General features: G+C 41.4%; 2 protein-coding genes across 4 annotated transcripts in view; one reads left to right on the top strand and one right to left on the bottom strand.

The window, feature by feature from the left end:
- Window positions 1-323: 323 nt before the first annotated feature.
- ky (kyphoscoliosis peptidase) lies at window positions 324-6,470 on the bottom strand. The gene is made up of 7 exons (XM_082516522.1): window positions 6,301-6,470; window positions 4,867-5,468; window positions 4,357-4,471; window positions 4,092-4,209; window positions 3,743-3,934; window positions 3,367-3,557; window positions 324-3,189 (listed from the first exon to the last, which is right to left on the bottom strand). Exons 2-7 carry the CDS (start codon window positions 5,446-5,448, stop codon window positions 1,862-1,864), a joined length of 2,526 nt encoding a protein of 841 aa, XP_082372648.1. The 5' UTR covers window positions 5,449-5,468; window positions 6,301-6,470; the 3' UTR covers window positions 324-1,861.
- A 4,263-nt stretch (window positions 6,471-10,733) lies between these two features.
- The window catches only part of slc4a11 (solute carrier family 4 member 11), a 104,140-nt gene continuing 103,568 nt past the window's right edge, over window positions 10,734-11,305 (top strand). For 2 of the 3 annotated variants that reach the window (XM_082516513.1, XM_082516515.1), the window contains exon 1: window positions 10,734-10,843. Coding sequence is in view for 1 of the 3 variants with exons in the window: in XM_082516511.1 (XP_082372637.1) it covers window positions 10,841-10,843 (3 nt within the window). In the remaining 2 variants the exon portion in view is untranslated. The remainder of the gene's footprint in view (window positions 10,844-11,305) is intronic. The other variant, XM_082516511.1, reaches the window with a different exon arrangement.

Genomic DNA, 11,305 nt, shown 5'->3' with positions numbered 1-11,305 from the left:
GGGTCCAGGTCTCTACAACAATGGACCACTGTGCTAGATGTTTTCAATTTTACAAAGTGAAATTCTATGGAATTTATTTTTGTTTGTACTTTAAGGCCAGTAAAGTAATAGCTGTCTTAATTTAGAACTCCTGTGAAGCAAATCTTCACAATAAATCTTGAGAACTTGTGACAGGTATTCCAGAAGCTACCAGATAAATCAGTGTAAGTAAGACAATTGTAAAACGACCATTGACAGGCCTTTGTTGCATAATTAACATAATTTGGAGACTTAAATTGCAACGTTGCGTGACTGTGACTGCAGAAAACAAAAGACATACCATCATCACTGTATATATTTATTGCACAGTTTTTGACAACCGTCATTTCATAATGCAGTTTTGTTTCTCATAACAACAATAATAATACACACAGCTCTCTTGATCAGTTTAATATCACGACTGAGCACCACAGCTGAGCACCATTGTCAAGCTTGAAGGTTTGCTGGTGATGAATACTACCTGCATCAAATAATAGCTTTCAAATAAAAATGTCATGTTGGTTTGCGATTGTATTTATAATACTACGCTGCTGCAATGCTTATACAGTTGCAAGAACATAATTTAAGATCAATTCTTATAGAGTTACAGGAAAGAGAAAGAAAAGCTTGCAAACCTTTTGAACTGTTTTTTTTTTCCTGCATAAATATAGCCAAAAACATGTTTAGACTTAGAAATCTGAAAACTAGATGGCGAAAACCCACTTTTAGCTCATTCGACTGCAATATTTGGTAAGTTTCCCTGCTTGGGTCGCTCTTTTTTTTTTTAATTATTTCTGTTAAAGTTAAAAAAATTTGATTGAAAATATGTTTTTGTTCTTCTTCTACTGTTAGATACTTTTGATATTGTCTTGCTAATTATTGCTAATTATCTCTGTGTTGTTGGGTTGTTGTTGTTTTTTAAAAATCAACAATCAAGAGTTCATTGTAGCTTTAATCAAGAACTGTCCTGATCCAGATGCAGCAAGGAGTCCCATGACACTACCACCACCATGTTTCACAGGTGGAAAAGGTTCTGTCCAAACACAATGCTTCTCATTTAAAATATTTAAATGACTAAACTGCTTATCCAACTTAGTGCAAAGGGCACCAAGGCCTGTACAGCACCATTGTGCTTTTTGGAGAACAGTAGCTTTCTACTTGCTCATCTTGCACACCATTTTTTCAATGTGTTCTTGGTGAAATGATTGAGATGAGCTACATGACCATTAGCCATTGTGAGAGAGTCTTTCTGTCGCTAAGGAGCTACCCAGGGTCCCACTGGGGCCTCACAAGCTATCACAGCTTTCATTCTTGGAGTGCAGGTAAACCTCTCCTCTAAAGGGTTGTTGAACATTGTTGTTGAATCTGCCTTTGGCATACTCTGAATTATAATTTGTGGTTTGAGTCACTTCCCTAAATATGTTTAGTGAAAGTCAGTTATTAACAGATCAGTGTCTCCAGTTACTCTTGATTTTACCATTACATTTACTGCTAATCCTAGAGGGTTACATACTTCTGCCGCTCACAGTTATGCACTATTTGACCATTTCTCCCAATAACCAAATGACCAAGTCTAATTTTTGTTCCATGCTATTTATTTAATTTTGTTCTTTTTTGTCTACTTTCAAGACTTGTGCATGCACTTAAATATCTTCAGAAATGTAGAAAATCTCCAGTGTTGTACCTGTTACTGTATGCTTCATTTTGACAAGCTTTAACATACCGCCATCTGCACTTTATTAATACAGATAAACATAGAAGATCTGAGCTCACAGTTTGAATTATTTGCAAGTATTCTGAGTGCGATTTGCTTCGGTAGCCCCCACACCCCCGCATTTTGATTTCACACTTCTTTGTCCTGCTGCTTGATGTCAAAGGTCATCAAAACAGCCATGTCACTGGAGTCCCCCAAGGAGACAGCCAGTTTTAGTACCTGAAGAGCATTTCCACTGAAAACGTCACCCTCCCAGATTCTGCTTTTATTAAGTTTCAGGTCAGTCCGTGTCTCTCCCACCACGCTTACCCTCTGGATCCCTGGAACCCGTACCCTGAAGCGAACCCATGAGGCGGGCTCCAGTAGGCCCACACGAGGCTCAAAGAGAACGCAGCCTTTGCTCCAGGCAGAATAGACACAAGGGAAAGGGATCCCCGGCTGATCGCAGATGTTCCTTAGGATAAAGTCACACATGGGGTTAAAATCTCCACCAGGGGTTATCCTAGCGTAGAGGCCCAGCCGATATACCCCAGTATCAGGCAGGCTGATGCTCACTGTCACTTTTGTGTCTGTGTATGTGCAGAACAAGTAGCGGGAAAGTGGAAAAGCTGCTGATTTGTTCTCTTCTTTGCTGAGCACAGTGTGAAGCTCAAGGTCGCGATGGTTGTGGAAGGTGATGTTGCATTTGCCTTGCTGGGTAACCACCACTGCTGTTGTATGACTGAATTTGGAAAGTCCCGCCTCTGACGTCCGGGTCCCTGGGCCACATGCTGAGCCCAGGTTAGGAGGGAAGAGCTCATGAGGACTAACCACCTTCCCCCTGCAGTGCAACAGGAAGTTTGCAGTGTTCTGGAACTTGACTTCCGTTTTCTCATAATCCCGCACAAACACCGACAGCCGGTAGAAGCCATGTAAAGGGCAGAGGACGTGGCACGTCAGGGTGTCTGGTTTAATCTGAGTAGCCAGGCAGCGTTTGGCTATGGCAGCATTCATCTCTGGGTGAACCAGTTCACACAGCATCATCAGAGGCCTGGAGGTCTTCAGCACCAAATCAAAGACACCTTCGTCCACCTCAGCAACCTCGCTGCTCTGGCTGCTGCTTGTGACTCCAAGAGATCCTGCAACTGGCTGCAGCCCCCAAGACAAGAAGGGGTTCTCTGGGATCTCTTCCATCGCTCTGGGGGTAGGACACTCGACTGTGAAGGAGCAAACCCAAACCAGAGGCGTGGCAGCTGCCTCGGGTCTAGCAAACACCTTCACATCGTACATTCCACTTGCGGGTGGCAGGAGTTGCAACTTCATGCTCCGATGGGAGACAGTTAGGATACCGAATGAAGAGTTGATAGACTCTTTCTGCTCTGAAGCACCACAGTGGAGGAGGTCTTGGTGCTGGGTGATCTCATAGGTAAAGGTTGTTGGCTTTGAGAAGCCAAGGGACACACTTGCCTCACCATTATCTGAGCAGAAAATACAAGAGAGCGTTTGTTTTTGTTTTTTTTAACGTACTTGAAGATAGATGTTAAAAATAAATATGAGTGCATTCTTGATTAAAACATAATGACATTCAACAATAAGACTAAACCAAAAAAAAGAAAGCTGACCAGAAGAACAAAACAAAAAAGTTGTCAGGTAACCTGTGACAATGTGACAGTGATGTGGCCGAATCAGCCTAAGCCCCATACTGAAGAAGGCTGAGGTCTTGAAGACCCTTCTCTCAAACTCTTCCTGGGAGATGGGTATGCCTAGGAGCTGCCATTTCTCCTCATCAGGGAAGTGCGAATCGATGAACTCCTCCGGGTCCGTTAGGAAATAGAAATCATCAAACCTTGAAGGAACAGATAGAGACAGTGTGCTGGTTTTAGACTCAACCTGCTGCCTGTCATGGGATTATTCGAATAAGCAGCTGTTAAACTTCAGTCATTATTGTCGTACCACCGTGTCATTGTGGTATTGTTTGCAGCAACCTAACCGCTAAATAGTGAATGTGTTGAAATCATTTCCTTTTCACACCTTTTCACAAAGCTTTCATGTTCCATATCTACTCGTCCCGCTCCCCAGCAGGCATCCAATAGGAACCACTGTCCTCCCAGAAGCACAGCGTTCCACAGGTGATCAGATTTCACATGCTTCAGGCTTTGGCCCTGGCGGTATCCTATGCCCTTACTGTGGCCCGGCACTTCTTGGCACTCGATGCCCACCTCTCTGTAAACACAAACCAAACAACATGCTCATGGCTTTTTGTTTTTATATCGCATGTCCTCAAACTCGAGTTCATAAACTCAGAAGGCCTTTAATGCAGCAGTTAATAAACTGGCGATCACAAATCAACAACAGCTGTTTTCGGAGGTGTTGTGTTTACCTGCACATCTCCGTACAAAGGTTGGAGTAGCTGCAGCAAACACCGCGGCCAGCCGCAATCACCTCCTCTGGTGAACTCAGCTTCTCCGAGTGGCCAAGGTACCCGCTCACATCATACTCTGTGAAAGCAACCTTCCTTTTATTCACAGTAGGATGAATGACACCTGTATGAGTGAATGCTGCTGAACATAGATGGATTCGCCACCTTAAACTCAAAAATATGTCTCATTAGCTAAACCTAGTGGGCTTGTGTGGGCTGTAGTTACCGATGTTGTGGCACAGCCAGACCCAGATGGCACGAAGTTTCTCCAGCTCAGTTCTGGCTTCCTTTGTGATGCTTTGTACAATTGTTTTCACATTGTACACGCACTTTTCTTTCAGCTCCAAAACAAACACAACGATATGCACTGTTAGAACTCACAGCTTTTTAAAGGTAACTAACATAGGCAAAGATGGAGTCACAAACTTTCATGGAGTTGGAATGACTTAATTCCTTATAGTTTTACAGCGTTGTGTCCCTGTGTCTCTCTAGTGTTGAACTAACCAAATACTGAAACTGACTGAACTGCAGTTCTGTTCATCTTGGCATATGGAAAGTGTTCTAGTGTGACTCACTGCTGAAGCTAAAGCACTAAGATTAAGCACTAAATGGCAGATAGATTTGCAGACACTTAAAAAAAAAACCCCACACACACACACACACACACACACACACACACACACACACACACACACACACACACACACACACACACACACACAAAAGTACTTCTGACCTCTGCTCCAGCCCTCACAGCATGTGAGTCAACCCTGTGGAACACGTCTGAGCTGGTGAAGAGGTCCTTTCTGTGCTTTCTCGTCACTGTTACTGAAGCACACGCTCTCGGCCTCTGTCCCAGCTGTGCTTTTTGCTGCAAGTGTCTTGGTTCATCTGCCTCCTTCCTCACAGCACTCTTTTTCACCACCGTGATGGTTCTAGCCGCGCTCTCAGACGACAGTTGTCTCTTTGCAGCGGGACGCTGGTCCTCGCTCTCCACTATCAGTTTCTCAAACACACACTGCCTGGAGAGCACAGTACTCTTGGAGGCTTCACCACAGACCAGGACCTGTGCTGCTGCCACGTCTTGTCCAGGAGGAAGCTCTGGTAGACTCTCCTGTGCCTGCTTCTCATTGTGTGCCTGAGCTCCTATAACCCTAACTGAGCTTGGATTGCTTAAAACAGGATTGTCCTGAAGCTCACGAAGCTCCAGGGTTTTCACCTGTATGCATCCCTTCCGGGTCACATTGTTTTCCTGAGAAAGGTGTGCAGCACGGACAAACGGGAAAGAAAACTTTTGAATTGCAACTTCAGCGGACATTATGCTGGATGCATGGTATCCTGTCCAGAGACAAGGTGGATAAAATGTAAAATTCAGTTATTATCTGTAAGATATTTTTAGCTTAATCTCATGAGCAGATAGTGACTCAGTATCTTGTTCTGCTTAGAGTGAGACACACAACTGCTGAGGGATCCCTCGTGCGCAAGCTGTTCGGAAGACAGAAGCAGAGAGCTTATTCTATACAGTGCAGTGCGCTGTGTGTAAGACAGAGATGAATTGGCAATTATATCATGTCTATTCATAACCAAATGAATGCAAAAGCTAAAATCATTAATCACTGTCTCAGCTAAAAGCAGAAATAAATCTTTCGTCATATTACATGACCCCGTAACTTCCTGTACGTGATGAACCTTCACACTGATGACCGTATTCATCTCTTTAAAATAAGCAACGTATGGGAAAAACTGCTTATTCTTGACAGGGCAGCAGGCTGGCACAGCGGCTGTCCTTCAGCCAGATGACCTGTTTGAAGCCACGTGGCATGTATCTGCCCTGCTCAAGTGTCCCTCACCAGGTCCTATCAGCTGTGTGCACTGCGTAGCAGTTAACCCTGACCCCTTCCTGAGGAGCAATTCAAGCAAAACTTTCAGATGACAGTAAAGCTAGCCCCTATCATGTCAAAGTTAATCCATTGTCCTAAAATAATTAGGTGTGCTCGAGTTTTTAAGAATAGTACTTTTTTTTTTTTTAATAAATAAAAACATGGATGAAAGTAGCTCTCAAAATACTGATTTATGCCTGATTTACACTTAAAAGGGCAGGAGGGGAAACCCATTCTGTGTAGGCTTAACTGCTCCTACATCCCTATATGTTAGTGAGGCTTATACTCACCCTGAGAGGATTTCAAAAGCCTGCCGGATGTTTGCCGGAGTATCGACCAGAGATGTTTCCACTGTGTGTTCTTTGTGGTCCCCAGTTGCAGGGTGGGAGGCTTATATATTCTCCTATTGGCCTGCCAGGACAGACCCCAGAATAACAGGCCTAAAAATACTACAAAGCAGTTAAGACCAGCCAATAGAGAGAGCCCCAACTGAGAAGTGTGTGACGTCTGTGTGTGTATTTGTAAGCGCTTGTAAAGCTTACAAATGTATGTTTGGATGTGCTTGTGTGTGTTTGGTACGTGCTTTTGCTAATAACACCGCCACCACCGCCGGCATATCTGGACACACAAGTGAGTGTAAATTATTGGACATCTGTGTCAGTCTGTGCATGTGTATCCGTGTAAATTTTGAATGTGCAGGTTTGTACAGTGTTAATGTTTGGATCCATTCCTGCTGAACAGGCAGGTGGAAGGGTTAATGTTTGAGCATGTGCTGATTGTGACAAAGGGGCAGGATTCAGAGAGTTGGCATAAAATAACGTTGACATCAACGTTAAAGACTGCTTCTGGTGCACATAAGCACAAATAGCTGTTTTTTCACAGTTAAGGAGACAAGGAAAAGGCAACAGCTCCTCAGACAGGTGGGGAAAATATTTTGGAAATATTTCTTATTCACCTTTTAGACAACAGTTGGATAAGATCTGCATCAGCCTTTATCTGTCTGATCGGTTTTGAAGGTAACAGTTTTTCTTCCACTTCTAAATCTTGCTACTCTCCAAGTTATTATCTTCTTTGTATGTGAAAATGATAAGGTGTGATTTAATGTGAGATATTAGACTCATTTGTTGACTCATGAAGTAACTTCCTTGTTTTGTTTTTTTCACTTTCAGGACCAAAGGAAACTATTTCAACCAGCAATTTGAACAAAAATTAAAAGAAAAATTGAAAGAAAAAAAATTACTACATTAAAAAAAATATGTGTGCAATTGATGTGGGAACACCAGAAAGTCATTAGTGTAACAAAACGTTTCTGCATACAAGCCAAGAAACACTGCGAGTGCAAAAGTCAGCCAAGACAGCTCACTTTATGTGCAATATTTACTTTTAAAGGAATAGTATTTGTATTTCGGATATATTTATTTCATTTTAAATGCCCATTTAGATGTTTGTTTTTTGGTATTTGTGAACCTATTTTAATATATTGACCCTCTTGGCAGATGTGAAATGTAAAAGTGAAAGGCCAGAAATCAAATGTGACCTAATATTTGGATGCAAACTATAATGTGATTTTTTAAAATCCTCATAAATAATTTCCTAATGTTGCTTTTATCTAATTTCATAGATAAAAGACTTTCTATGACAATTTGAGTCTAATTGACCTTGAGACCAGAGGTCCAAAGTACTGTGCTCTTTAGCATCCCAGTTTGGAACAATATCCCTATTTCCCATTATGTTTTAAAAACAAACAATGGCAGTAAGAAATATAAAAATTTATTTTTAAATATATAGGATTGTCACTTTGACCTTCAGATCAACCTATTGACTCTTACACAAAGGTCAAATGTGACATATTTTGCCTCTTTATATGATGCTCTCTATATGTTGACAATACTCACCACACTTGTAAGAATTATAGTTTCAATGTTCTAAAGGTTTTTGTATATTTTTGACCTATTAATCACTAAGTTGACCTTGGTAGATGTAAGCCAAATGTTAATGGGTTGTTAACATGACCCTACTCTACACCCCTACAAAGTTTTATGAGAACACATTCAAAACTTTTTGAGCTATCATGTTCAGTGGCACGCAGACACCCCAACGCTATCAAAAACATGGTGGAGATAAAGCTGAGTGAAGGGGTAAATTGAACTAAAGAAAAGGATGCAGCAGCAAGAGTCAGACTGCCATGCGTTTTAATAAAAGCGCAGTCCGCGTATCATCTGGTATATACATCATGGACGCTTTGAACTTTTAAGCTAAACCAATTTTGTGCTTTTCAAGTATAGGCTTCAGGCTGTTTTCATGCCAAGGGAGCTGAGAGCATCGAGGTTTTCTCACCTTTTACTTTCAACACAACACTCTGTCATCTTCAGTGCGTTTCGTCTGTGTACATAAACACTGCAGAAAAGGGAAGTGGTCCTTGAACGACGATTGAACCCGCCACAGAAATAAAAAGAAAGAAAGAAAGAGAACTTGTTGGATTATCACAGAAACATATCACCCAGCAGATACAGTGTTATATAACACTGCCATATGTTGGTGTTGATATTGATGCGCAGGCAGAGCAAAGGGACCGCCACCTCTGCCAGTGCTGGATCCCGGGCCAGATGACTGGGAAAGTGCAGAGTAATAATGCCATCTGGAACAGCTGTCTGCCAAGGAATCTCTTCCTGGCTTATTAGGGAGAGTGGAGGAGCGGGATTGGGTGCTGTGGGGGTTTCTCTCCACCTCACAGAGAGGTGAGACGCACTGGTGGGAGAGATGTTTGATGCAGCAGAGAAATGAAGGAAATAACCACAGGCTGAAAAAGAAGAGATGTATCCCACTCGCTTTTGGGTGCAGGAGGTTTGTGTGTGATTCTTCTGCAGTGTAATAAACTGTGTGCTTTCAGTCCAAATGGGCATTAATTAACATCTAAAACTTTATTCCGGCTGATACAGCCCTCCCCATAGGTACTGTCTCGAGATCAATGATAGTTTCCACTACACAGAACTTTGAAAGCCCCAAATGGTCTCTGTGATAATACTGAAATTTGAAATTATAACCAAAAAAAACCCCACACACATACATGGAGAAATAAACGCCATAAGAAATGTAGTGGATCAAATAACACAAAAGCAGGGGAATTAAAAAGAACACAAATTTGACTTGAAAGTTGTGGTACCGCACTGGGGGGTCGTGGGTGTGTGTGCAGCTCGGTTATGACCGCAGGCAAAAAAAAGCTGTTACGATGAGATCTAAGGGACTGACTGGGTTTGTATTCTTCAAACATATCAAACAAATGTTAGCCTTTGCTGTTACGTGATCTAAGAAACTGCGGAAGCCCTCAATAATCAATTCTATAACTAACTCGGTGCTCAGTTGTCTTTTTAGTTATTCCACATGTAGCTTTCGACACGTGTTCTGTTTCAGAAGATCAAGAATGAGTGAGAGTGTTGCACCCCGCAGGAGGTGAAGACAAAAATCAGTTGCTTTAAATCCCACGTGGACAAGAGACCTCTCTTTTATGCTATTTTTAGACTCTAAAAGACAGATTTAGTCATATTTGTGGCAAGGCTGTGGTGATGCGACAGCCAGAGTGACAACCTAAGTCCAATATGACAAAAACTATTTCTAACTTAGGGCTTTAGTTTCTATTGCAAACCCAAGAAATGGTTTATTATGATGTTCAAACAAACGCTTGATCACAAAAGGTCTCTGTTATGTTCACCTTTGTGAATGTGTTCTAATAACTGCTTTATATAGCACATCTACCTGAGGGGTATTGACAGGAAATAATTAAAAAACTTTGCAGAGCAATATAACTTACCAGCTGCAGCTAAGAACTCAGAGTACTCAGCTGATAGCAATTCTGCATTTTAACAGCTGGTAAATGTGGTGTAAAAACCACATAATCTGGACAGCTGGCTTCTAAAAAATAATATTAATAATGAGTCAGTTATGTATTCCAATTTTGTTGTAACAATGTCTAGTTTGAAAAAAATCCAAAAAACATCAATGGGCAATAAGCCCTTCTGTGATAATACCATAGAAGCTATGGTAAACTGCTGATACAAATACTGGGGGCAAATCAGTTCTGTGGGTTATACAATTAACCAAAGTCCAGCGTATAACAGCACCGAACAAGAAGCACTCACAGAGCATAAACCTCTGCCAAGGCAGCTCACTCTCTGGGCGTTATTTACTTTCAAGGGAATAATACTGTATTTTCTATATAATCATTTTGTTTCTTTGTTCTTTTTAAGCCTACTTTAATAATTTTCTAGGGCAGTAAAAATCCGATTAGGGCAGCGTGGCAGATGTTTACTTTGATTACACAAACATTATGTTGAAGCAGATAATGGATCAGAGGTACTGATTTGTAAATACCTGGACATGGATTATTTGACCTTCAAGTAGAGGTCAGATTACCAAGGTCACGTAAGGAACTCTATATAACCTTAATATTACTTTGACCTTGAAATCAACATTACTTTGATTACTTTGAAAGTCATAGGTCAAATGTGACATATTTTAAACGTAGTTTCTATATGTTAATAACACAGACCACACAGACAGAAACCCATGCATGCAAATGCTACCAGAAGCATGACCTAGATCAGGGCTGCCCAATCCCAGTCCTCGAGAGCTACTATCCTGCAGCTTTTAGATGCATCCCTACTCCAACACAGCTGAATCAAATGAATGGCTTGTTATCAGGCCTTTGCCAAACACGATGGCATGCTGAAGAGGTAATCAAACCATTTGATTCAGCTGTGTTGGAGTAGGGATGCATCTAAAAGCTGCAGGACGGTAGCTCTCGAGGACCGGGATTGGGCACCCCTGACCTAGATGGTATGTGGATTGTTGTTTTTTGGGGGCTTTCTCTCTGTAAGGTCTCTACTTTACAGTATAAACCACCAGGGGGAGACTGTTGTTGTGCTTTGGTGCTATATAAATAAAATTTAACTATTTAGTAAGAGTAATAAGAGTCAGTAAGTAAGTAATCATTACCTACTCTTTTACAAGGTAGATGATTTTCGAGGAAGTTTTCTGTATTTCTGCTCTCTGGCTTGCTATTTTTAAATATAAAATAATACATAATTAGACTGTGATACAAAAATGCTAATAATATTCAGTAAGCCCCCCTCCCGCTCCTTAATTTCTATTTATAATTTAGTAAAAAACAAACAAAACTGTCAATCAGTAAAAATGATAAGAGGTTTTACATTATGCAGTTGTCATTTTTCTGCTGTGTAATCGAAACACAGTATAAAATCTAAAATCCGCGCTGTATCAGGGGGCAGCAGGTGTCGC

Source organism: Aulonocara stuartgranti (genome assembly GCF_965226115.1).
Source record: "Aulonocara stuartgranti genome assembly, chromosome: 19".
Lineage (NCBI taxonomy): Eukaryota > Metazoa > Chordata > Actinopteri > Cichliformes > Cichlidae > Aulonocara > Aulonocara stuartgranti.
This window is presented reverse-complemented; position numbering and strand designations above follow the sequence as displayed.

Bases quoted from the DNA above. Each gene is read 5' to 3' on its own strand.
- ky (XM_082516522.1), bottom strand. From the start codon at position 5,448: ATGTCCGCTGAAGTTGCAATTCAAAAGTTTTCTTTCCCGTTTGTCCGT. The intron at 4,472-4,866 runs GTCAGAAGTACT...TTTGTTTTGGAG, and splicing joins CTGTGAGGGCTGGAGCAGAG to CTGAAAGAAAAGTGCGTGTA. The intron at 3,190-3,366 runs GTTACCTGACAA...TTTTCTGCTCAG, and splicing joins TCACTGTCACATTGTCACAG to ATAATGGTGAGGCAAGTGTG.